General features: G+C 42.1%; 1 protein-coding gene and 1 long non-coding RNA gene across 4 annotated transcripts in view; one reads left to right on the top strand and one right to left on the bottom strand.

Annotated features, from left to right (window-relative positions):
* The first annotated feature begins 2102 nt into the window (after window positions 1-2102).
* Window positions 2103-27977, top strand: part of MICU3 (mitochondrial calcium uptake family member 3) — a 95550-nt gene continuing 69675 nt past the window's right edge. The window contains exons 1-2 of one of the 3 annotated variants that reach the window (XM_055567262.1): window positions 2103-2664; window positions 16242-16347. In XM_055567262.1, the coding sequence (XP_055423237.1) occupies window positions 16285-16347 (63 nt within the window). In that variant the 5' untranslated portion in view covers window positions 2103-2664; window positions 16242-16284. Of the gene's footprint in view, window positions 2665-16241; window positions 16348-17173; window positions 17807-27977 lie in introns of those variants that run through there. The other 2 variants (XM_055567259.1, XM_055567260.1) reach the window with 2 other exon arrangements.
* LOC129643122 (uncharacterized) lies at window positions 3438-7927 on the bottom strand. The gene is made up of 3 exons (XR_008710098.1): window positions 7694-7927; window positions 4851-5026; window positions 3438-3691 (listed from the first exon to the last, which is right to left on the bottom strand). It is a non-coding gene; the product is annotated as an uncharacterized LOC129643122 (long non-coding RNA).

The following is a 27977-nucleotide window of genomic DNA, read 5'->3' on the forward strand; positions in this document are numbered from 1 at the left end:
TTTGGGCTTCCTATGTGGCTCAGTAGTAAAGAACCCACCTGCCAATGGAGGAGATGCAGGTTCAATCCCTGGGTCTGGGTCAGGAAGATCCAGCGGAGAAGGAAATGGGAACACACTCCAGTATTCTTGCCTGGTGAATCCCATAGACAGAGGAGCCTGGCAGGCTGCAGTCCACAGGGCTGCAGAATTGGACATGCCTGAGCAGGCACACATGCACTCATTTCCTTTAAAAGTCAGAAAATGAAAAAGTAATTTCTTAAATTACTTTGCAATTTCATGTCTTTTAAGCACAGTAATGAGATAAGAGTACTAAAGCTTTATTTACCCATTTTTTCAACCATAGAGGCCTGAGATAACTAAGCCTGTTAATGTGAACCAGAGCCTGGCCCCAGGCAACGCTTGCCCAGGAGTTCTTCAGGCAAGTGATGCTGAAGGAGGGGGGCTGTGAGTGTCCACCCCCGGTGGGCAGAGCATTGGGAAAAGTGGCCAGGAAGGAAGACTGGAAGGGCACCACTTGCATTTTGGCACAGAGTTTAGGAAGACGTAGCTTTTTGCCTTTAAAGAGATAGGAATACCAGACCCCCTGACCTGCCTCCTGAGAAACTTGTATGCAGGTCAAGGAGCAACAGTTAAAAGTGGACATGGAACAACGGACTGGTTCCAAATTGGGAAAGGAGTACGTCAAGGCTGTATATTGTCACCCTGCTTATTTACTTATATGCAGATACATCATGAGAAATGCTGGGCTAGGTGAAGCACAATCTGGAATCAAGATTGCCAGGAGAAATATCAATAACCTCAGATATGCAGATGACACCACCCTTATGGCAGAAAGTGAAGAACTAAAGAGCTTCTTGATGAAAGTGAAAGAGGAGCGTGAAAAAGTTGGTTTAAAACTCAACATTCAGAAAACTAAGGTGGCATCCAGTCCCATCACTTCATGGCAAATAGATGGGGAAACAATGGAAACAGTGAGAGACTTTATTTTCTTGGGCTCCAAAATCACTGCAGATGGTGACTGCAGCCATGAAATTAAAAGATGCTTGCTCCTTGGAAGAAAAGCTGTGACCAACCTAGACAGCATAGTAAAAATCAGAGAAGGTAAAAACCTTTACCAACAAAGGTCCATCTAGTCAAAGCTATGGTTTTTCCTGTAGTCATATATGGATGTGAGATTTGGACTATAAAGAAAGCTGAGAGCTGAAGAATTGATGCTTTTGAACTGTGGTGTTGGAGAAGACTCTTGAGAGTCCCTTGGACTGCAAGGAGACTAACCAGTCCATCCTAAAGGAAATCAGTCCTGAATAGTCATTAGAAGGACTGATGCTGAAGCTGAAACTCCAATACTTTGGCCACCTGATGCAAAGAACCGACTCATTGGAAAAGACCCTGATGCTGGGAAAGGGGGAGAAGGGGACAACAGAGGATGAGATGATTGGATGGCATCACCGATGCAATGGACATGAATTTGAGTAGGCTCAGGAGTTGGTGATGGACAGGGAAGCCTGGCATGCTGCAGTCCATGGGGTCACAAAGAGTCGGACACGACTGAGCGACTGAACTGAACTTAGGAAGACATACCAATCTCTCCATAATGGCCACCCTAGAGTGAGAAAATTAGCATATGGGAGCCGAGTAACACATTTGTATGGCCTGGGGCGGGTACCACCTTGTGGTCACTAACAGCTTACCCTGACTGCAAGTTAGAGAAGGTGAAACAAATATCAACTACATCACTGGATGCAAAAACACAGCTCACAATAGCACAGTTATTGAATACATCACGTTTACAAGTAACCTGGTTTGAATGTTACTCTAAGGAAAAGTTCATTATAGCGCTCTTCTCATACTTTCTGATACTAGAACATATACTCCATCGGGCAGGGATCTTTGTTTTGTTCATGAATGTATAACAAGTGCCCACAACAGTATCTGGTAAACTTTTAAGCTTGAGAAATATCTGTTGGTTGATCAACAGGCACTCTAAGACTTTTTCAGAAACCTATAGTACACACTATGATGTTTGAACTTATTTTTCTATTTCCACTTAGAACGGTTCTAAGTCATAGAATGTTTATTCAAAGATGTAAAACTGTCAGAAAACACAAGAGCAATAAATATATTTCTCTTGCACACAAGAGAAAACAGATCTTTGAAAGATTGCCCCTGGGCATAAAAGCCATATTCTGAGAGAAACTGCTGTCAGTCACCAGGGCACAGGAGATGCCCGGCCCTGAGGGGCCCACTGTGGGGCCAGCCACTAGGGGACGGTGTGGGCACAGTCACTGCCAGACCCTTGATAAGGCCAAGAGGGACCTTGACAAAGAGGAAGGAATTCTGCCAAGTTTCACTTCTCCAGCTCCTGGTTTGCTGTTGGTAAATTCCTCATGGGAATCTCATTTCCAAATATGAAAACAGAAAAACAGCACCATTCTGAGGAGGTCCTTGGCAAAGAAAAAAAAAATCCAGGAAAAGTTGTGAAAATGTCAATAATCCTGATGGGGAATAAAATGCAGCTTCAGCCGATTCGATGCAGCTGTCAGGACATCGTAAAAGTGTTGACGCTGAAAGTGTTTGACTGAAGCCGTTCCTACGAACAAGGCTGTACGTTTCTCGCTGGCAATGAAATTGTGCAACGAGTTCAAGGACAAGGAGCCGAGCCAAGTAAGTGAAACAGCAAGGAACTGGATTCTAGAGTAGTCTGAGCAGCTCCTTTTTCATTTGACTTTTTTGACCTAGTCGCGGGGCAGGCCAGATCTTAGTTCACCCACCAGAGGTAGAACCTGTGCCGCTGAAGTGGAAGCGCAGAGCCCCAGCCATTGGATGGCCAGGAAATTTCAAAGAGCAGTTCTTCTTTGAGAATTGTATCACCCATAAAACTGCATGAACCAAAATACACAAGAAAAAAGACACAATCACAACAGCAAATAACCTTTATGTGTATTTTTTAAAAAATAAGAGATGAAAGGTTCAGACAACAGCCTTTCACGACTGACTTCAGTAAACTCAGACCCACTACAAGTTCCTCAAAGTTATCAATATAATATATTGTATTTCAGTGAGCTGTTATGATTGTGATGTATTTTTCAGGGGAATCATTTTAACCTAGTAGTTCAATAGTGGGTTTCTGAACTTTGAACAATTTAATGTATATCTTTAACATCCTTAGGAATTTCTGTTCATGTTGAATTTGCATGCCTTCTACATAATTTTATGAAAACAATTATTTGCCTTTCATTCAAAAAATGCATAAGTTCTCACTATGTAATAAGCACTGTCTGTGTTTGCTAAATGGCAAAACACCATCTCCACATCATCTTCCTGTAGCTTACAGTCTGAAAAGTAAAAGTGAAGTTGCTCAGTTGTGTCCGCCTCTTTGAGACCCCATGGACAGTAGCCTGCACCAGGCTCCTCCGTCCATGGGATTTTCTAGGCAAGAGTACTGGAGTGGGTTGCCATTTCCTTCTCCAGGGAATCTTCCCGACCCAGAGATCGAGCCCTGGTCTCCCACATTCTAATTGGCTGATAAACAAACAAGTAAAGGAGAACATTATACTGTGTGTGTGTGTGGGGGGGGGGTCAGTTATGATGGAAAAGTTCAAGGTATTTCATTGAAAGCAGGTGGCAGGGTAGACTAAACCAGTCTTGGAATGGGAGAAGCATTCAGGAAGAAGTTGAATCCAGCAGAGTCCTGTTAAAGAGGGGAAGCAAACAGAATTCAGACTACAGCATTCCTCCTGATAAGGCACAATCCATTCAATTTCCTCCTCTAAAACACAGGTTTTGGACTAGATTATCCCCATGGCCCCATTCAACCTAACATTTTATGATTCTCTATCCAAATTTCAAGGTAAAATTTAATTGGAAGATAGAATTCAGTAACTTTGCTTTATAAACTGATTTTCACAAACCTATTTTTTTTAATTACTTCAGTTCTTCATCCCTTAAAACTAGAGAGTAAAGAAGATGAGTGATTCTAGTTATGAGACTCAAATACTGATATTTTAGCAAAACAAATGTGTACATAAAGATATTTATACATGCACTTCCAACTTCTGAAGTGCTCTTAAACACAACACAGTATTTCTTTAGATGTATCTGCAAGCTACCATTATTATGTAAATATCACATAATTTTATAATTTTTGACTCTAACATAATCCACTTTCAGTATATATAAACTTTCTTTTAAAGTATGTTATTTTTAATTAAAATAACATTTAAAACTCTAAGTTTCAACACAAAGCTGCATAGTGGTACCACTTTTAAGATTTCTCTCCGGTTTCACATCTCTGACTGCCTGGTGGCCTCTTCCACTTGGGTGTTATATCAATCAGACACAATTATCGGAGAAAGATTAGAAGGAAATTTAATTTTAACCTACATGAGAAATGAGAAAAAAGGAATCTTCACACCGTGTTCTGAAATTTATTTCTCATTTGTTTCTACTTTTAAGAAACTAAAAATGATGAATTACTACATCTGTTCAACTTTTGGCTCTTTCTCTTTCTTAATTTGATTCATTCTCACTTTGAGAAAGCACCTGGTTTGTATTAATGACCTTGAGTTTCATATGTTGGTTTTATCGCTGTTTGATGTTCCTCTTTATTTAAAATTCACTTTAGAGACAAACTCTTCACAGGCTCATAGGTGTTTAATAAGTAAGTGAATGTAATTATTATATTTAACCATAGTCAAGAGTTCAATGATTAATTCTGGATATCATAGAACACAGGCTTCCATTACATAGATTTTGATCAAAGCATATGCCCTGAAACAAATACTACACACAATGAAATTCTAATCAAACATTGTTTTCTTGTATAACACTGGAAGGATGAAGGAACAGACCTCCTTATTCTTGAATAATTTGTTCAAGGAGCCCCCTGCACCTGCATGATGATCTTAGAGCAACTTGTGTAGTGATGTTCTATAAAGTCTTGTCACCAAGTGAAAGGTTCGCTTTATTTCCCTTGATGTGGTGGTCTGAGGTTTACAGATTCCTGAACACAAGATTTGAGACAATCCTGAAAAAAAAAAAACAATCATTTTCAAAGCACAAGAATTTTTATACGCTTCAGTTGCCAAGAAATTTATGAACACCCATATTTTGAGACATTTTGTTTTTAGATTAATCTCTAGTGTTTGAGGCAAACTGATTTATTCTAACATAAAAAGATACTACATAGTGACCAAAACCACTTGATTATTACTTTGGTTTAAGAGTGAATACCTTCTTGTGAACAAAACCCTTGAATTTTAAACATAATAAATTCAAGTATTGTTTAGGTATATTATATTGCTGTGTTTTAAATTTGAAATAACATATTTTATTCAAACCTAAAGATTAATATTAGCATACAGCAAGACCCAACAACCTGTCAATATCTAATGAAGTTCATCCCTATTTGGTATCAGCTGTTAATGCAATGCTTTTCATCTAAGTAGCTGCAAATTCAAAACAAAAATAGTCTTTATTTGGTTCTAAGTAGTCAGTTGTACTCATCCATACCTGAGATGATTCTTTAACTCCAACTCTTTGGAAAAACAAATAGAATTTATAGGAAAGAATAAAAATAATTCCATAGTAATATCTATATGCAGGTTGCTCGAAAACAATGAACAACCCCAAGAAGAGAGAGAAGGTTGTTAACCGTCTTCTTTTTTTTTTTAATTTTAGTTTTATTTTTTGGCCACACCTCACAGCAGGCAGGAACCAGGGGTTGAACACACGGCCCCTGCATGTGGAAGTGTGGAATCTTAACTGCTGGATTGCCAGGGAAGTCTCTAACCCTCTTCTTGATTAAAGGATGGGTAAATTCACTTGCCATTTGTGGATAAAGGCAAATTCTTAATCCTGATCTTTTGGGGGTTAGTTTCGTGTCCTTCTATTTTTCCCCATACTGTGTTCATATTTTTATTTACATCCTTCAAATTACTTTAATTAATTTTTATTGGAGTATAGTTGCTTTACAATGTTGTGTTAGTTTCTACTGTACAGCAAAATGCATCAGCCATAATGTACATATATCCCCTCCCTTTTGGATTTCTTTCCCATTCAAGTCACCACAGTGCGCTGAGTAGAGTTCCCTGTGCTACACAATACATCCTTCCTGTTCTGTTTCTTTCTGGTGTCAAACACTGATCTTCAAGATCTCCCAGACTCCTTAATGGATATAGTGAGTGAAGTGAGTGAAGTCTCTCAGTTATGTCCGACTCTTTGCGATCCCGTGGACTGTAGCCCACCATGCTCCTCCGTCCATGGGATTCTTCAGGCAAGAATACTGGAGTGGGTTGCCATTTCCTTCTCCAGGGGATCTTCCTGACCCAGGGATCGAACCCAGGTCTCCCGCATTGCAGGCAAATGCTTTAACCTCTGAGCCACCTGGGAAGCCCCCCTTAATGGATATAGTAATCTTTAAATATCCGGTAGCAGTGTTCTGCAACCTGCTTGCTCTAGCTCAAAAGAACTGATTGTTACATTTTCAGGCATTTAGTGAGCCAAGTTGTAAGAGGCATTATTTTAAAATGTTATATAAATTTATAAGTAGATAAATTATATTAAAATCAAAAGGAGTAAGTGCTAGAAACTCATCACTCCCCAATTATTTTACTATTCCTATTACCTTTTTGATATGTGTATCACGCAAATTCTATATAATGTGGTGCTTCTGTGCATCTTTTTACAACTCTACCACTGGTAATGTCATGTTGGTAGCTTGAAATCAGCCATGGTGGGAGTATTTATACTGTGGAAATCTGTAAACACTACAAATCAGGGCTCTCCTGCCTTCTACCCCAGAACCAGCTGTTAAACTTTTACCAGTACAGCACAGGGGCCTGCACACCGAGCTGTCTAAGAAAAGCAATTCCTGCATTTTCCAAAAACCCGTTCCTACATGTGACTCCACCTCTTTCATTCCAGGCACAGCAGATCAGTATTAGAGTAAGGAACTAACTAAAATATACAGCCCCTCTAGGCTAGACAAAACCAACGTTTTCTCTTTAGCCTCTGAACTAAGATTCATAGAGATTGATGAAATTAGACTGTGACATGGTCACAGCAGTATGTTAGAATAAATGTCCTTGAACTCTTACTATGTGGGTTTGTAGAGCCTACCTGATTACCTTACTTACTTACATACTTACAGTACCACTTTTATCTCATGGTACCACTTTTCCCCAATTTGATGTGGATTTTATCCATAAAGAATATCTCTTATTTGAGCTAATGCAATTTCTAGTCTACTGTTCACAAATTAATGCATCTTAAGAGAAATTGTCTTAAATTCTTAGTTTCTGATTGCAATACAGAAACTATGTAGATGGAGGGCAGAATATAAAGGCTCCAGTTCTGGTTGCATGACCCAGAGAAAATTATTTAATTTTTTCACTCATCAGAAAAAAATTAAATGTGTGCACATTTTCATGGATTTTAAGTCCAAAGGTTGTACCAAGATGCTTCAGGCCTGACTGTGGGTGTTTAAAGAGAGCTTTAAGTAGGCAGGATCCAGATGTCCTCCTGTTTTCAACTAGAGACACTCTGGTGTTATTTACTGGAAATTCTGGACCTGGTCTGAAAATGTTGCTCAGCACAGTGTTCTGGGGAACACGTAAAGATCAACTGGAGCTGGCAAGAAATGAGACTGGTTTGCTGTCCCGCTAAGCTTCTGCACGTACATACACAGACTTACCTTATGCTATGCTTGATTTCTCTAATGGTTCCCTCTTGGTGCTGAGCTTTCCATCTGTTCTGAAGGCTGCCCTTCTGTTTGGTTATCTGCCCTTAAAACAATTTCCCATCCAACACCTGACAGTCTGGGGTTAAGGCCAGAGATGAGGGTATATGCTGGTTGCACTAGGCCCTACCACCAGGTACCTACTGAGCCTGTCCATATGGACATCTCACAGGAGAGAGTGCTGGAAGTCAAAGAAGATAAAACACTAGGTTGTTTCTTAAAATACCTTTCCTTACTAAATAAGGAAAATAGTTCATGAGCAGCTTCTTAAGGATTTTCAAGTACTAAAACACTTTTTGTTTTTATTAGAACACTTTTTAAGATGCTCTTTCATTCAATCTCTTTAGGCTATGGATGGGATGGGAGTTTGGGGGAGAATGGATACATGCATATGTATAGCTGAGTCGCTCTGCTACACACCTGAAACTATCACAGCACTGTTATTTAGCTATACTTCCTTACAAACTGAAAAGTTTAAAACAGTTAAACAGAAGATATCATTATAGATGCTAAAAAAAATCTCTTCAGGCTGTATCAAGATTATCTACCTTTTCTGTTAGTTTCCAATTCTTCATTCAATTTTTCCTCTTAATGCTTTATAATCTCAATTTCTTTTAAGTCACATAGTACATAACTAAGCAAGTTTTAACACACCATAGTAAGTAGCATATCATTCAAGAGCATTAGGAAGAAAATCTATTTTTTTATTAGATTGGTGCAAATGTAATTGCAGTTTTTCACTGTTAAATTTTGCCATTTGATATTGGAATACATTCTTAAACACATATGGTTATGTTATACATCATTTTAATGTGCATTTCTCACTTTATGCTTTTTTGCTAATAACTTCTACTTGCATTGTATTTTATATTAATTTTAGACTATGGAAATGATGTTAGACAAAAAGCAAATTTGAGCAATTTTTAAAATTTGAGTTCAAAATGGGTCATAAAGCCAGAGACAACTCACAACATTAATGACACATTTGACCCAAGAACTGCCAATGAACATACAATGCAGTGGTGGTTCAAGAAATTTTGCAAAGGAGACAAGAGCCTTGAAGATGAGGAGCCTAGTGGTGGGCCATGGGAAGTTGACAACAACCAATTGAGAGGATCATTGAAACGGATCCTCTTAAAACTACACAAGAGGTTGCCAAAGAACTCAACGACAACCATTTTACAGTCATTTAGCATTTGGAGCAAATTGGAAAGATCAAGCTCAATAAGCGGGTGCCTCATGAGCTGACTGAAAATCAAAAAATCATTGTTTTGAAGTACTGTCTTTGCTTAGTCTACATAGCAACAACAAACTATTTCTCGATCGATTGTGACATGCAATGAAAAGTGGATAACCAGCAATGGCCATTTCAGTGGTTGGACCAAGAAGAAGCTCCAGAGCACTTTGTACAGCCAAACTTGCACCAAAAAATGGTCATGGTCACTGTTTGGTTGTCTGCTGCCCATCTGATCTGCTAAAGCTTTCTGAATCCCCATGAATCCATTACATCTGAGAAGTATGCTCAGCAAATTGATTAGCTGCGCTGAAAACTGCAACACCTACAGCCAGCATTGATCAACAGCAAGGGCCCAATCTTCTCCACAACAATGACTGACCACACATTGCACAACCAGAGCTTCAAAAGTTGAATAAATTGGGTTATTAAATTTTGCCCCATCCACCATATTCACCTGACCTCTTGCCAACCAACTGCCATTTTTTCAAGCATCTCGACAACTTTTTGCAGAAGAAATGCTTCCACAACCAGCAGGAGGCAGAAATATTCCAAGAGTTTGTTGAATCTTGAAGGATTTTTACAGTACAGGGATAAACTAACTTATTTTCTCATTGGCAAAAATGTGTTGATTGTAATGGTTCCTGTTTTGATTAATAAAGGTGTGTTTGAGCCTGGTTATAAAGAGTCGGACACGACTGAGCAACTGAACTGAACTGATAATGATTTAAAATTCACAGTTCAAAACCGCAGTTAAGTTTGCATTGACTTAATATATAAACTTTTTGTTGAAGTATTATATGCATTAAAATGATATACAATTAGCCATTGTAACTGGATAGTTCTAGGAATTTTCGCAGAGGGAATATCCTTGTTTAACCAGCACCCACATCAAGGAACGGAACATGAACAGAACTCTAGGACCCCCCTTCTTCCACTGTCAGTCACTACCCTGTGCCCAAAGAAACCACCATCATGATTTCTGACACCACATGTATATGTTTATATGTTGTTGTGTTTGAACATTATAAATAGAATAACACAGTTCTGTTGTGCCTGCCTTCTTTGAACCATGTAATTACATGGAGCTGCATTTTAGTAATTTTCACTGCTAAACAGCAGTCAATTTTGTGACTATATCACAATTTTTAAAAATCCAGAGCATTGTTGATGAACTTATGAATACTTTCTAGTTTCTGGCCAATTACAAATATTCCTCTATATATCTTTTGATGCACATAAATACTCATTGCTGTTGAATATTTCATATAGGAGTGAAATTAATGGGTCATAGCATATGCATATGCTAAACTCTAGTAGTTACAGCCAATACTTTTAAAAAGATGGTTTTTGTTTTCTTACCCAAGTGTCATGCTTGCATAATGGATGACGGATATATTACTCAGAGGCCATTCTTCACTAGAAGACAGCTTTATGTGGGCTTGAAAACTTTAATTACTATCAGGCATGAGAACTGGACTATTGAGAAAGGGCTCACATGTTTCAGGCAGCCAGCTTTACTAGTCCTTGTTTCCAAAAGACATAAAAAAAGATGTCCCTGCCACCAAATGGAGGATAAAGACAATAAGAATTGAATGGTGATACACTATCAGCAAAGATTGTGGAACTTATATAAAACCAGAAATTACACAAATCAGATAGGACAAATGTAATGGTCAAAGTAATATTATTACTGGTCTTGATGTTAGGTATTTAAATGTATACCACTAACAGCTTGGTGGTGTCACCAGTGAGACATGTAAGAACAAAAGGAAAGTATCAAGGTCAAGTCACTGAACTTTGTCCATGGAGCAGGCTGGAATTTCTCAGAGCACAGAAAGAACCAAGTAGAAGCTTACTGCTTTAAGGCTCTAAATGCTGCTGCTGCTGCTGCTGCTGCTAAGTAGCTTCAGTCGTGTCTGACTCTGTGTGACCCCATAGACGGCAGCCCACCAGGCTCCCCCGTCCCTGGGATTCTCCAGGCAAGATCACTGGAGTGGGTTGCCATTTCCTTCTCCAATGCATGAAAGTGAAAAGTGAAAGTGAAGTCACTCAGTCGTGTCTGACTCCTAGCAACCCCATGGACTGCAGCCCACCAGGCTCCTCTGTCCATGGGATTTTCCCGGCAAGAGTACCGGAGTGGGGTGCCATTGCCTTCTCTGCTAAATGTTGCTAGATTATGCCAAATTACAGAATGTAAGAGGATGGCTTCAAATCACAAAATTTGTTTCTGAATCTGTCCTTCGTCAAGACCACAACCTTTCCATGCCGACCTCTTGCTTTCTCCTTTTATCCTTCTATTTGCATTAATTATATTTTAGGATGTGTTGCTTACTTTATCAACTTTTTTAGCATCAGATGACCTACTTCATTTTCTTGTCTCCTAATTCACCTTCCTATCTTAGCCTCTCCCTCTACCCCTCACAACAATAATAAATTCCCTTCTTCATTTAATAAACATTTGTTGAAGTCCTACTATGTGCAAGCAGTTGGACTAAGTAGATGATCTGGTTTCGTGGAGCTAGGAGGCTTTACTTTGACCAAGGGGAGAGGTCAGAGTGCAAACCATTATCAACCTGTCTTTGGCAGTGGAAGCTGGTCAAAATAGAAAAAGAATCCTTAGCACCCTCCATAAATGGGTTTCCATGGCTCTGGATGCTGGGGAATAAAGTTCTAGGCTCCCAGAGGCTGGCTCTCTGAAGACAAATGACCAAGAAAAGGCTGCAACTCCACAGAACATACTTTCCCATCACTTTCTCTTTTGACTTTGCCAATTATTCCCCCAAGGAAAACAGCACTGAAGATGAGGACCACTTTCCCAAGAGAGCAGTGGCTTGGTGCAGCCTTTGGCTGGTGGCCTCCCTCTGTCAGAATTGAGTAGGCCTGAGGGTGGGGGCGGGATGCATCTGCCCTGATGTAGGATCTCAGATATAATTGCTCCTCTTCCAACCAGTCAAGATTCTAGTGCTCAGAATGAATAAAACTAGACAAGCAGGATTTTTTTAATAGGAGTTTTTATTAAACAGGACATTTCTGCTTAGGCATGACACATATTACACTTAAATATCACATTTTCAAAATTTAAAAGTCACTCATTTTGTTTGCAATTTTAAAAGTATTAAAAGGTGAAAATAATTGGGTCATGGGATGGAATTGTAATTGGAAAGAAAAAAGCAACTGTAGGGCAATTATGGGTTTTGAAGGGCTTCCCTGGTGGCTCAGAGGGTAAAAGAATCTGCCTACAATGCGGGAGACTTGGGTTCCATCCCTGGGTTGGGAAGATCCCCTGGGGGAGGGCATGGCAACCCACTCCAGTATTCTTGCCTGGAGAATCCCCATGGTCAGAGGAGCCTGGCGGGCTGCAGTCCATGGGGTCGAAAAGAGTCTGACACAACTGAGCGAACAAGCACAGCACAGCAGCATGGGTTTTGAGAAGGGAAATGACATATGAAAAATGCTATGAAGAAAGTATTTATATTCGGTTTACTAATAAGCTTGGAGCGTTTTGGTTAATTAGGCTCATGGGTTCAGAAGGTGATCACCTATATTCCATTATTTTGTAGGAAATGAGTCTCCAAAGAAGGCTTCCCAGGTGGCTGGGTGATAAAGAATCTGCTTGACAATGCAGGAGCCACAGGAGATACAGTTTCCATCCCTGGGTTGGGAAGGTCCCCTGGAGGCAGAAATGGCAACCCACTCCAATATTCTTGCCTGGAGAATCCCCACGGACAGAGGAGCCTGGTGGGCTACCGTCCACGGGGTCACAAAGAGTCAGACACAACTTAGTGACTAAATCAGCACCACCACAGCTTTAAGGAGGGAGGTACGAAGGAAAGCTATAATTAGAATAACTTCTGCATGCAGAGAGACCTTTTACCCAAAGCCTTCTGAGTATTTGGAGAACCTACTAAACCCAGCAACTCTCACAGCGGAACTTGATTTTGAGCCAAAGAAATGGCTTTTAGGAACTCTATAAATTTTTTTTTAACTAGAGAGAAATTATATAGAGTTAGATATATATCTGAAATCATGTTAGGTAGAGAATTTCTGTCATGTTTCTTATCTGTAATACCTTATTGTATTACCTCCCTAATTCTTTTTATACCTACTTGGCTTTTCATATGCATCTAATAAAAATTCATCAGTCTGTCCAAGAACTCTGCTATTAGGCCATGTGAGAAATTTATGAGAAAATACACAAATTGTATTTAGCTCAAAGTAAACAATGCCAGAAGAAGAACTGGATTATATATGCAGAGAATAAATGCTTCTGTTGAAATTTTCAGAATTCAGAGGAAGCAGAAATTGAAGGAATCTTGGTGATAAAACCAGGACCCAGCACAGAGTTTTCCTTATGGTACTGAATACATAAACCCAACAGGCTGAAAATGAAAGAAACACAGACACAGCATCCTGAAATAGACACGTTTGTTTCATGTAATAGAGGACTTTTCTGTTTATCACTTTTATTAGCTTTAAGAAAGAAAAATTCCATTCAGTTCAGTCACTCAGTCATGTCCGACTCTTTGCAACCCTATGGACTGCAGCACTCCAGGCTTCCCTGTCCATCACCAACTCCCAGAGCTTACTCAAACTCATGTCCATCGAGTCAGTGATACCATCCAACCATCTCATCCTCTGTCATTCCCTTCTCCTCCTGCCTTCAATCTTTCCCAGCATCAGGGTCTTTTCTAGTGAGTCAGTTCTTCGCATCAGGTGGCCAAAGTATTGGAGTTTCAGCTTCAGCATCAGTCCTTCCAATGAATACTCAGGACTGATTTCCTTTAGGATTGATTGGTTGGATCTCTTTGGAGTCCAAGGGACTCTCAAGAGTCTTCTCCAACACCACAGTTCAAAAGCATCAGTTCTTTTGTGCTCAGCCTTCTTTATGGTCCAACTGTCACACCCATATATGACTACTGGAAAAACCATAGCTTTGACTAGACAGACCTTTGTTGGCAAAATAATGTCTCTGCTTTTTAATATACTATCTAGGTTGGTCATAGCTTTTCTCCCAAGAAACAAGCGTCTTTTAATTTCATGGCTGCAGTCACCATTGACAGTGATTTTGGAGCCCCACCCCCCCAAATGAAGTCTGTCACTGTTTCCATTGTTTCCCCATCTATTTGCCATGAAGTGATGGGACTGGATGCCATGATCTTAGTTTTCTGAAAGTTGAGCTTTAAGCCAACTTTTTCACTCTCCTCTTTCATTTTCATCAAGAGGCTCTTTAGTTCTTCACTTTCTGCCATAACGGTGGTATCATCTGCATATCTGAGGTAATTGATATTTCTCCTGGCAATCTTGATTCTAGCTTTTGCTTCATCCAACCCAGCATTTCACATGATGTATTCTGCATATAAGTTAAATAAGCAGGGTGACAATATACAGCCTTGATGTACTCCTTTTCCTGTTTGGAACCAGTCTGTTGTTTCATGTCCAGTTCTAACTGTTGCTTCTTGACCTGTATACAGATTTCTCAGGAAGCAGTTCAGGTGGTCTGGTATTCCCATCTCTAAGAATTTTCCACAGTTTGTTGTGAGCCACACAATCAAAGGCTTTGGTGTAGTCAATAAAGCAGAAGTAGATGTTTTTCTGGAACTCTCTTGCATTTTGGATGATCCAACAGATGTTGGCATTAGCCTATATTAAAATAAGCAATTGAGGTGTATCTGATAGATTACTTATAGGCAAGGGCTTTGTTAGGAATGGCAATTTCAGAATCTGGACCAGAAAAATCTCATTTTGTTCGCCTCTGAAAACCCCTAGTCTTCATAAGAACTGCCAGGATCTAAACCCCTTGTGGATGTTTCCCTGGTGGCTCAGTGGTAAAGAATCCATCTGCAATGCAGACACCGTAGGAGAACTGGATGTTCGATCCTTGGGTTGGAAAGATTTCCTGGAGAAGGGCATGGCAACTGACTTCAGGATTCTTGCCTGGAGAATACTACGGACAGAGGAGCCAAGCTGGCTACAATCCATAGGGTCACACAAAGTCAGACATGACTGAAGCGGCAGCACGCACTCAAACCCCTTGTGACTACAGCTCAAAGTACGTGCCGTCGCTTCAGTCATGTCTGACCCTTTGTGACCCTATGGACTGTAGCCAGCCTGGCTCCCCTGTCCATAGTATTCACCAGGCAAGAATCTTGAAGTCAGTTGCCATGCCCTTCTCCAGGAAATCTTTCCAACCCAAGGATCGAACATCCAGTTCTCCTACGGTGTCTGCATTGCAGATGGATTCTTTACCACTGAGCCACCAGGGAAACATCCACACGGGGTTTGGATCCTGGCAATTCTTATGAAGGCTAAGGGTTTTCAGAGGCAAACAAAATGAGATTTTTCTGGTCCAGATTCTGAAATTGCCATTCCTAACAAAGCCCTTGCCTATAAGTAATCTATCAGATACACCTCAATTACTTATTTTAATATAGGCTAATGCCAACATCTGTTGGATCATCCAAAATGCAAGAGAGTTCCAGAAAAACATCTACTTCTGCTTTATAGATCCAGAGTATTTGAAGGATTCCTCTAAACATTCCCTGGTGGCTCAGACAGTAAAGCGTCTGCCTGCAATGCGGGAGACCCAGGTTCGATCCCTGGGTGGGGAAAATCTTCTGGAGAAGGAAATGGCAATCCACTCCAGCACTCTTACCTGGAAAATCCCATGGACGGAGGAGCCTGATAGGCTACAGTCCATGGGGTCGTAAAGAATTGGACACGACTGAGCGACTTCATTTTCACTTTTCACTTTCATGCATTGGAGAAGGAAATGGCAACCCACTCCAGTGTTCTTGCCTGGAGAATCCCAGGGATGGGGGAGCCTGGTGGGCTGCCGTCTATGGGGTCGCACAGAGTTGGACATGACTGAAGCGACTTAGCAGCAGCAGCAGCAGTCAGATATCATCAATGCAATTGCAACTGTGTTTATGAAACATCAAACCTGTTAAACCACCAGCCAGACTGATCCTCTTTCGCACAGTTCCCTTCGTAGTTGTCGTTATCTCTGTCCCACAAGCTGAATTTCATTCTTTGGTGACTGGCCCACCATTGCACTTCAGGATGAAAATCTCCAGTAAGGGAGTCTCCAGCGGTTCCAGAATATTCCCCAATATGTAAATCATACATAGGAAACTGATAAAAACATACATAGTAGGAAACTGATAAAAATGTCATAAACACGTTCTCATGAAGTGTAGCAGACAAACAAGTACAGAAACAACAAAAATGACACAATGTGCTTACCCATTATTTATTTTATATCAACAGCTTCCTCCCAAAATTATCTTTCAAGACAGCTCTGTTGTATTGAATGAAGTCACCGCAGGTATGGCAATGTTTTTTAAACACATGGAGGATAACTAAAAAACAGCAGGTATGCCAATCCTAATCTCCCAGATCATTGGTCTCCCCTTCTCCACGCCTCCCACGTGTGTGTTCTCTACTCTGCTTCTCTATGCCTGCCCTGGAAATGGGTTTATCTGTACCATTTTTCTAAACTCCACATATACTGGTTAACATACTCTATTTGTTTTTCTCTTTCTGACTTAACTCTGAGTGACAAGACTCTAAGACCATCCACATAGCTAGTGGGAAGCTGCTGTACAGCACAGGAAGTTCAGCTCTGTGCCCTGATCACCTAGATGGGTGGGATGGGAAGGGGCGGCTGGGAGGGAAGCTCAAAAGGGATACATGTTTAAGTATAGCTGATTCACTTTGTCGCGCAGCAGAAACTTAACGCAACACTGTAAAGCAGTTGTACCCCCTCCTTCAAAAAAAAAAAAAGTATTAGCCTTCTCCCCTCAAACAGTATCAGCCTTCTCCCGTCAAAATATCAGAAACTGTCACGTAATAAAAAAATTCTTTGACTTAATAGTTTTATGACTTGAGCCAAATTTTTATGTGCCATTTTCTGTCGCAACGCCTGAAGATACAATCGCAAATTATTCACGGTCTATCTGAAGATCAGGATACCGTTAGGGGTTGTGACTTTCTTAGCGGGGCGCGAGGCTGACGGAGAACCACCCCCGAGAAGCAGAGGCGGAGGACCCAGTCAGCGGAGGGGCGCCGGGACACCCTGGCAACCGAGGGCTCGGCCCAGCCCCGCCGACCCGGGCTGTCGCCTGCGGTGTTGGGTTTTCGCGCAGTCAGGTGTCTCTGGAGGCAGGCTCAAGATATTTATGACCGCGGGATTGGGCCGGGAATGCAGGGCCGAGGAGCAGCCGGTTGTGCCTCCTCCCCAGGCTTATTCGCAGCCAGAGATCCCCCTCCTCTACACCCCTCAGCCGAAGGCGCTCCGACAGGTGACTCCAGTGAGGGGCGGCAATCTTAGGATCGCTCTCAGCCAGCCGCGAAGCTCGGCGCACCGACTTCTCGCGAGGTTTCGGGCCCCCCTCCGCCCCCTCATCCGCCCCCTCCTGGCTGAGGCGCCGGCAGCTCCCGCTATGGCTGCGCTGCGGAGGCTCCTGTGGCCGCCGCCTCGGCTGCCGCCTCCGTGCTCGCCTCATCATCCCGCCCCTGGGCCGTGGGGGCGGCCTGCGGGGACAGCCCCGGGCCCTCCGGGCCGGCCCTTCTCCTGCAGGGAGGAGGACGAGGGGGCTGTGGCGGAGGCGGCTTGGAGGCGGCGGCGGCGCTGGCGGGAGCTGAGCTTCGCGGCCGCGGCCGGCGGGGGTCTGGTCGGCCTGGTGTGCTACCAGCTGTACGGGGACCCCAGGGCCGACTCCACGCGGGCGGCGGGCCACTGGCTCCCCTCGGAGAGCGCGGCCGCAGAGCCAGAGGACCCGCCCGGCGGCGGGGGGCTGCTCCCCATCCCGGTCGCCGCTGCCAAGGAGACGGTACGTGCGTGGGAGCGCCTGCGCGCGCTTGGGCGGGCCGGCAGGTGACTCCCGGGGTGAGGACCGCCAGGTGTTAACACCTGAGCGCCGGGAGAGACGGGGTGACGGCCGCGCGGGGCGCGCGTGAGACCGGACGTTGGGGGTTGTCGCGGTGTGACTCTGGGGCCGCCGATCAGGGACGTCCTGTGAGCTAGACCGAAACCTTCTAGGCCGGGCAGCCGAGTCTGTTCACCCAGCGTGGGGAAGACACACCTGGTGCATCACATGTCTTGACGCATCACATCAGGACCTTTAGGTTGCTGCAGCCGCCACCTAGCCACCAAAGCCCAAACCCACGACAAAATAAAAAACCCTGACCCAGCAGAAGCCAAGGGCAAGACAGGCTGAAAGTCATGGCAGAAAAGGCTGCATAGCGAGAGAACGTACTCCCAGGCAGAGCCGGGCCTCAGCGCATGATCAAGGAGGTTCAGCACCTTAGGAGCGCATCAAAGGCGTGGTCTGAGATCCCAGAGGCCACTGCATTATTGTATGGAGGTTTATGAGTCCCAAGAGCGGAAATGCCAAAACTGTGTAGCCTCCTTATCATAGGTCAGAAAAAACAAGTGAAGATGTCACCAGATTAAACAACAACAATTATTCAAGAAGTATATTTCTCTCCCTCCTCCCCTAGTAAAGCCAGATACTCTTAACTGCGGTCAATAAGCGAGAAGATGGATAGGACAGTAAAAGTAGGAAACTGAAAGAGGATTAACTCTTGTAGAGAAACTTCAGAGGAAACTGTTCAGGTATCATCATGTGGTTGACAATATAAGGTAAAGATGAGTATAAGGCAAGAGTGAGAAGAGGGGCAGGAAGCTTTTGTCTTATTAGTGTATCAAGAATCATACATGACTAGGAAGTCATTTAGGAAAACTCTTGCAAGACAGGAAGAGTGTGAAGGGCTTAGATGACAATAATTGGGGAAAGAGACAGCTATTCTGTTTTGAACTTTAATATAATTTATATACTCTTTATTATTTGCCCAAATCGGTGATGGTGATCTGATGTAAGTTCATCAGTTCTTTTGGTGGAGATTGTTGATGTATTTAGAGCAGGGAATCTATGTTAAGGACGTTCTAGTAGCAAATCACAAATACATAGCGCAAAGTATATTTATACAGTGAATGCTTAAAATACTAGCAAATACCCTCAACCTTCACCCCCTTCCCCACATCACAAACACATGTTAAGCTTGTGTCCTGTTTAACCAAGTGAAAGTGAAAGGCGCTTAGTCGTGTCGGAGGCTTTGCGACCCCATGGACTATACAGTCCACGGAATTCTCCAGGCCAAAACACTGTAGTGGCTAGCCTTTCCCTTCTCCAGGGGATCTTCCCAACCCAGGGATTGAACCCAGGTCTCCCACATTGCAGGGGATTTCTTTACCAGTTGAGCCACAAGGGAAGCCTTTTAATCAACCTCAGTTATCCGGAAACATTGAAGATTCAAATGGTATTTTCTTCTTTCTAACAAATCAGTTTTACTTTTAAAGTTGAGAGAGTGTCGTGCAGTTTTTGAAAGCCCACACTCAGAGAGCTGGGACTCTGGTTTTATCACTTCCTAGTTGTGTCATTACTGAAACTCAATGCCTGTATCCTCATCTGTGAAATTAATAGTCTGTCTCATAGAGTTGTGACAGTTAAATGAGTTAATATATTTAAAGGAGTTAGAATGGTACTCCTAGCATGTAGTGAGCATTCAGCAAATTTGTATTTTTATTTTATTCATTTTTTTACTTATTTATTGTCTGTATTTATTTACCTACATTATTATTGCTTGCTGTTTATAAAAATTCTTGTACATTGTTTTAAAAATCAAATAATACTGAAGTTGTGTCTTACCCTTATTCCTTTTGCATTTTATTTTTCCTGCCCTCTGAAAACTTGTATAATCTTTTTATCCCTGGTGTTTGAAAATTTCAGGATAATGAGCTTTGGTGTGGGCATTTTTTCGTTTACTGTGCCTTATACTTAAGGATCCTTTCAGTAAGGAAATTCACATCTGGAAGTTCTTCGTACTTTTCTTGTATTATTTCTTGGACAGTTTCTTCTCTGTTTTCTTTTTCTGGAATCTGTGTCAGTTTGAAGTTACACTTCCTGACAGATCCTAATCTAATTGAAATTCTAATCTTACTTACATTCTAGCTTTTTAATCTGTTTATTTGATATGAGAAGTATCTTTGACTTTTATCTCCCAACCTGCCTTTTAAATGTTTTATTTCAACTATCCTAATTTTTTAATTCAAAGAACTATTTTGTGTTCTCTGCTGTTCATGTGTTTCAGCATTCTGTTTTGTTTTATGGCTGCTAAAGTTCTCTTTGTATCATAAGAATATTAATTATAGGATTTAAAAAAATTGTCTACTCCATGCATTGTGTTGTTTCTTCCAGATTTTTTTTTTTTTTTTCGTTTGATTTTCTAAGCTCTCACTTCCTTTTTGGAGGTTTTCCTTGCTTACTTGTGGTTGTTGCCTGTCTGAATTTGAGAAGCTCTTTGTACCTGAGCATGACTTTTCATTTGGTACTCTGGGCTTTTCATCCAAATGTCAGTATTTTAAAAGTCTTTTTCTCTGGTGTCATTGCACGTCTGTAAAGAAAAGGTGAGTTGGGAGGAGCAGTTGTCCTCTGGATTCAGGCACAGGTGCATGTTCGTGTGAGAGCATGTGTGCTGGGGGAATGTCCAGGGATGGGCTTCCATCCTGTTATCTCATCCTCTCTTTTCAGCCCCACTGCTTGCTCTGCTTCCATGACAACATGTGTTCCCTGGGCTTCATCCTTTCTGGGGTCTGTGCTGACAGTCAGCCAACTTCTGTTTGGCCTCCTCCTCCACGGCACCCAGGAAGTGCCTCTGCTTCTCTAGGTCGATTATCACCCCTCCAGGCCTTCAATTTTACAAGTCTGATGAATTCTCTTGAGTGTTTAAGTCTCCTTTCCTTTTTTGCATTTTCAGTCCTTGTGTGTTTACACCTTTTGAGAGATTCATTTATTGTGATCTTAATGTGGTTAGAGGAGGAAGGGGCTGAAAGTCATGAGTTCAATCTGCCATGTGTCAGAAATAGTTTCAACTAGAGTTGTCTCTTCGTTTATTATGCTTATATTTGATTTCCCTGAAGTGGTAGAAGTGATTCCTTTTGATGTTTCATACTATAGCTAAGAAACTTTGATTTATAAAGCCTCTTTTAAGCTTCATTTTATACTGAACATAAACCTAGCATATAAATTAACCTGTAGCTGTTAGGAGAATAATATAACTGATGGGAGTGAACAACAGTAACGTACAGACATACAGTTCTGTTACCTTGAAGATGTTTGTTTTAAAGACACTGCCTCTGAACTTCCTCCAGAAGCCCTTCCCTGATAGATTTGTTCAAATACCCCTGCTTATCCTGTATTCCCAGATGATGACTTTTTGCAATTTTTTGTTAACTGTCTTCTCTGCTGTCTTAGTCTTTTAAGGAGCAGCATAGTGTTGGTCTTGATCACCTTTATATCTTCATTGCCTGGTATGGAGCCTATTCCTGGTTTCTTGTTGTTTAGTCCCTCAGTCATGTCCAACTCATTGCCACCCCATGAACTGTAGCCTTCCAGGCTCCTCTGTCCATGGGATTCTCCAGGCAAGAATACTGGAGTGGGTTGCCATTTCTTCCTGCAGGGATCTTCCCGACTCAGGGACTGAACCCGCATCTCTTGTGTCTCCTGCATTGGCAAACAGATTCTTTACCACTGAGCCTGCAGGGAAGCCCTCTAGTCCTAGTAGGCACACAGTAAATATTTGTTGAGCAAATAAACCCATGCTAAATATTTGCCCAGGACATACACATTTGAAAAGACACAACCCCATTCTGTGAGAATTAATAGTTTCATATTTTGTTCAAGTAAAGTAGTTATTTATAGCATTAGAATTGGGAAGACTTCAGCCAGGGTCAAAATTCCAGGCTTTGGGAGACCAGACCACATGACATTGTATTTATTTTAATTGTGCAAGCTTGACTTGCCAAAATTTTTCTGTAAATATGGACTTGAATGTTATATGTTATAGAGAGATGTTGACAGGATTTTGTTTAGAACCCTACAGTTAACCTTAAAGCACTATTTTTATCAGTGGAAAAATTTTTGTTCTCAAACTGCCTTTCTGTTTCAGGGTCAGAATTTTTTAAATCTGCTAGGAGAAGGCAATGGCACCCCACTCCAGTACTCTTGCCGGGAAAATCCCATGGACGGAGGAGCCTGGTAGGCTGCAGTCCATGGGGTCGCTAGGAGTTGGACACGACTGAGCGACTTCACTTTCACTCTTCACTTTCATGCATTGGAGAAGGAAATGGCAACCCACTCCAGTGTTCTTGCCTGGAGAATCCCAGGGATGGGGAAGCCTGGTGGGCTGCCGTCTATGGGGTCACACAAAGTCGGACACGACTGAAGTGACTTAGCATAGCATAGGTTGCTTAACATACCTTAACCTACTATTTTATATATTATTTGTAAGGCATGACCTATTTTATGATTTGTTCATCTTAAGAGGAAAAGAGAAAAAATATTTTTTTTATTTTTTATCTTCTTTTGTGTATTTCTATAATAAAGGCCAGTGATCATGTATTTTTAAGTTTCTTTGGCTGTATACCTTTTCCAACCTCTTTTTAAGGCAACACATTTTGATACTTGAGGTAATGCTTCTTCTTTCTCAGAATATTGAAGAACTTGCCAGATGTGTAAATGTAGAAGAATTTTATGAGAGGAGTCACATAAATGGGAAGCTGCTGCTACTGCTGCTAAGACACTTCAGTCATGTCCGACTCTGTGCGACCCCATAGACAGCAGCCCACCAGGCTCCCCTGTCCCTGGGATTCTCCAGGCAAGAATACTGGAGTGGGTTGCCATTTCCTTCTCCAATGCATGAAGGTGAAAAGTGAAAGTGAAGTCGCTCAGTCCTGTCTGACTCTGAGCGACCCCATGGACTGCAGCCTACCGGGCTCCTCCGTCCATGGGATTTTCCAGGCAAGAGTACTGGAGTGGGGTGCCATCACCTTCTCCGAGATGGGAAGCTGAAGATAGCTAAATTCTGTGTAGAATAACCTAGTTGTATAGGAAGTTAAACTAGGTGATCCTCTCTTTTGTTTTCTTGGTAGAATCTGGGTTTCCCAGGTGGCTCAGATGGTAAAGAATCTGCCTGCAATGCAGGAAACCTGGGTTTGATCCCTGGGTTGGGAAGATCCCCTAGAGAAGGGCATGGCAACCCACTCCAGTACCTTGCCTGGAGACTTCCATGGACAGAGGGGCCTGATGGCCTACATACAGTCCATAGGGTCACAAAGAGTCCACTAACACCTTCACTTTTTCACTTTCAGGATCTGGTAGATTTATTTGTCACAGGGTGGCCAGGTGAGATGCTATTGCCTCTTAGGAGAGAATGTTAGAGGGTATGGTTCTCCACATTCTTGGTTAAAAAGAAAATACACATCAAGCAGTTTATGTTGTTTCATTTTTGCTGTGCTTTGAGGCTTGTGAGATGGTAGTTCTCTGACTGAGGGCCTCAGTAGAGACAGCATGGGATCTAACCACTGGACCACCAAGGAATTTCCATGGCAAGCAGTTTTTAACAGTGACATTTCTTTAGACGAGATGGTTGTGGCTTTACTAGGAAAATGACAGTGAGGCACTTAGAAGTTGCTGGATGGGAGAGAGATTAGGAGGTCAACAGGATTGGCAGTTGATTGCTCTTCAGGAATGAGAGAGATGGATGTGTCTAGGATGAGATTCAAGTTTTTGTTTTGGGTGACTTGGGTGGGTAGTGCAGCAGTTCACTGAGACTAGGTCCTCAAGAGAAATAACAAAAAGACAGGTTAGGGGTAGTGTACATGGATGATGAATTTCTAACTTTCATAGTGGATCAAAGGATCTTTGGACAGCTGAAGGGATGTTTCCAGCTCAATACATAGGTCAGAAGCACTGAAGAGAAATCTGTACTATAGATACTGACTTGGGAGTTGTCAAGTGTTGAAAGTCGTAAAAATGTATGACATTATTCAGAATACACATAACAAGAGAAAAGCACTTAAGGAGAGAGCCCTGGTGAGCATCAGCAGTTTACAAGACCAACAGAGAAATGGAAATCTGCAAAAAGCTGAGACCCAGACAGATTAAAGAAAGCCAGGAAGGTCGCGGAAGCCAACAAAAGATTGCAATTCAAATATTCTAAAGTTTATTACTCAAAAGTGCTATCATAAACTAAGTATTTAACTTTCAAAAATTTTGCACCTATATATCACCAAATAATTAAAATCTAGAACTTATCCTGAGTCATTATGGTAGTTACTTAAAAGGTTTTATAAAACTCTAGGCAAGGAGGCAAGTTTCTCAAGGTGCCTGCCACCTGCTGGCAAATTTTAAGAGAATAGCACTTGTGTCTTCTGCCCACACCCCTCCCCACACCCCTCATCTCTCAGAATTCGAAACTTGGCTGAAGCCATAGATCAAGTTGAACATTGATCTTCAGTAGAATGGTGAAAACTGGGAGGATATGGAAAAATGAACCAGAGTGGAGTGATCTAAATGTCAAGATTTATAAGGGCAGAAGTTGCTGGGATTATAGGGGGTGCATTGTTTGATGATCTGCTGCTGCTGCTAAGTCGCTTCAGTTGTGTCCGACATGTGCGACCCCATAGACAGCAGCCCACCAGGTTTCCCTGTCCCTGGGATTCTCCAGGCAAGAACACTGGAGTGGGTTGCCATTTCCTTCTCCAGTTTGATGATCAGCTGATAGAAAAATTCTAGAAACATGACTCTTCCACGTTTCGGTGATATGTTTTATTCAGGACTTAGATTCTTTTAAAATCTGTAGAGAAAGTGGCATTCTTCAGTGCATATGTAATTCAGCTACCTGCAGCTGTGCTCTCTTAATTGTAGGTGGGTACAGTGACTCCCTAGGAAGTTTAATTCCTTTGGAAAAAAAAGTTACTGGGGGACAGATGGAACAGTTACCTGACCTAGAAAAATGGGTGGAGACACTGTGGTGTAACTCCTGATTCACTCACAGTATCACATACTAGTCAGAAGCAATTTGATCTTCACTTAATGTTTAGCTTCTGCCTGGGAAAGTACAGATCTTCCTCCCCTTGCTTTCCCTCCTGTCCTCCCTCTACAGTGATCTCTGCCCAAGGCTGCTTGTGATTGCCCTGTTGTGGTCGCTCAGTTGCTAAGTGGTGTCTGACTCTTTGCAACCTCATGGACTGCAGCACGGCAGGCTTCCCTGTCCTTCACTATCTCCCAGAGTCTGCTCAAACTCATGTCCGTTGAATCGGTGATGCCATCCAACCATCTCATCCTCTGTTACTCGCTTCTCCTTTTCCCTTCAGTCTTTCTCAGCAACAAGGTCTTTTCCAGTGTGTTGGCTCTTCACATCAGGTGGCCAAAGTGTTGGAGCTTCAGCATCAGTCCTTCCAATGAATATTCACAGTTGATCTCCTTTAGGATGGACTGGTTGGGTCTCCTTGCAGTCCAAGGGACTCTCAAGAGTCTTCTCCAACATCACAGTTCAAAAGCATCAATTCTTGGCTGCTCAGCAAAGAAATAGAGGAAAACAATAGAATAGGAAAGACTAGAGATCTCTTCAAGAAAATTAGAGATACCAAGGGAACATTTCATGCAAAGATGGGCTCGATAAAGGACAGAAATGGTATGGACCTAACAGAAGCAGAAGATATTAAGAGGTGGCAAGAATACATAGAAGAACTGTACAAAAAAGATCTTCAAGACCAAGATAATCATGATGGTGTGATCACTCATCTAGAGCCAAACATCCTGGAATGTGAAGTCAAGTGAGCCTTAGAAAGCATCACTACGAACAAAGCTAGTGGAGCTGATGGAATTCCAGTGGAGCTCTTTCAAATCCTGAAAGATGATGCTGTGAAAGTGCTGCACTCAATATGCCAGCAAACTTGGAAAACTCAGCAGTGGCCACAGGACTGGAAAAGGTCAGTTTTCATTCCAATCCCAAAGAAAGGCAATGCCAAAGAATGCTCAAACTACCACACAATTGCACTCATCTCACACGCTAGTAAAGTAATGCTCAAAATTCTCCAAGCCAGGCTTCAGCAATACGTGAACCGTGAACTTCCAGATGTTCAAGCTTGTTTTAGAAAAGGCAGAGGAACCAGAGATCAAATTGCCAACATCCGCTGGATCATGGAAAAAGCAAGAGAGTTCCAGAAAAACGTCTATTTCTGCTTTGTTGACTCTGCCAAAGCCTTTGACTGTGTGGATCACAATCAACTGTGGAAAATTCTGAAAGAGATGGGAATACCAGACCACCTGACCTGCCTCTTGAGAAACCTGTATGCAGATCAGGAAGCAACATTTAGAACTGGACATGGAACAACAGACTGGTTCCAAAGAGGAAAAGGAGTACGTCAAGGCTGTATATTGTCACCCTGCTTATTTAACTTCTATGCAGAGTACATCATGAGAAACACTGGGCTGGAAGAAGCACAAGCTGGAATCAAGATTGCCGGGAGAAATATCAATAAACCTCAGATATGCAGATGACACCACCCTTATGGCAGAAAGTGAAGAGGAAGTAAAAAGCCTCTTGATGAAAGTGAAAGAGGAGAGTGAAAAAGTTGGCTTAAAGCTCAACATTCAGAAAACGAAGATCATGGCATCTGGTCCCATCACTTCATGGGAATTAGATGGGGAAACAGTAGAAACAGTTTCAGACTTCATTTTGGGGGGCTCCAAAATCACTGCAGATGGTGATTGCAACCATGAAATTAAAAGACGCTTACTCCTTGGAAGGAAAGTTATGACCAACCTAGATAGCATATTCAAAAGCAGAGACATTACTTTGCCAACAAAGGTCTGTCTAGTCAAGGCTATGGTTTCTCCAGTGGTCATGAATGGATATGAAAGTTGGACTGTGAAAAAAGCTGAGTGCCAAAGAATTGATGCTTTTGAACTGTGGTGTTAGAGAAGACTCTTGAGAGAATCTTGGACTTTAAGGAGATCCAACCAGTCCATTCTAAAGGAGGTCAGTCCTGGGTGTTCTTTGGAAGGACTGATGCTGAAGCTGAAACTCCAGTACTTTGGCCACCTTATGCGAAGAGTTGACTCATTGGAAAAGACCCTGATGCTGGGAGGGATTGGGGGCAGGAGGAGAAGGGGACGACAGAGGATGAGATGGCTGGATGGCATCACCGACTCAATGCACATGAGTTTGGGTGAACTCCGGGAGTTGGTGATGGACAGGGAGGCCTGGCATGCTGCAATTCATGGGGTCGCAAAGAGTCGGATATGACTGAGCGACTGAACTGAACTGCCTTCTTTATGGTCCAACTCTCACATCTGTACATGACTACTGATTGCCCTGTGCCTGGAAATAACATAGGTTGAAATAAGTAAAAGCAAAGTGCCATGGGGAGCAGTTGGCTTGAGGTCAGGAGAAAGAAGTCAGAATGATGACCTTGCCTTTACGCTCCTGTGCCTTGTCTGGCTGAGTCAGCAGCCTTTAAGTTGACTTTCCAGGAAGTCTCAAAAAACAGTTTTATTTACATTAGCAAAAACTTAATCAAACAGCCTATCCAACTGCAACAAAGCCTGAGAGGTATGACCTTGTTCTGTGTGCTCTTGGGCCCAGCTAAACACGAGTCCTCTTTCTAAGGAAAAACTAGAGAATGAGCAGTTGGTATATATTGGTCTTTGTTGGTTGTGAAATATATTGTGTTGGGAGAACAGCTTTTAAGTGAAAAGAAAATGCTCCTAAATAAAGTATGGGATGTTCACTTAATAAAATAAATGGTTTAGACTTCTGGTTTTATCCATACAGCATGCTCCATAATCTGACATCAAAATATTTTAAACATCCTTTTAAATACCATTTTGCCCTTTTAAGAAACTAAAGGAAATTGCCAGGGCAGAAGTAAAGAGGAAACTAGGAACTAGAATAGTGTGAGCTGTGGCTTCAGTGAGAGAGCAGTGAGTCAGTATTCATAGAATCCTGGGGGTTTGGATTTTAAGGCCTTTGTGGGGACAGGAGACAAGACCTTGGAAAGCTGGAGCTGAAATTCCATCTCCCTAATGCCATAGCCTACAGCAACAGAACAAATGATGAATGAGTGATTCCCCAGACCCCTCCCTCCATCCCAGT

The sequence above is a fragment of the Bubalus kerabau genome, chromosome 2 (genome assembly GCF_029407905.1).
Source record: "Bubalus kerabau isolate K-KA32 ecotype Philippines breed swamp buffalo chromosome 2, PCC_UOA_SB_1v2, whole genome shotgun sequence".
Classification (NCBI taxonomy): Eukaryota; Metazoa; Chordata; class Mammalia; order Artiodactyla; family Bovidae; genus Bubalus; species Bubalus kerabau.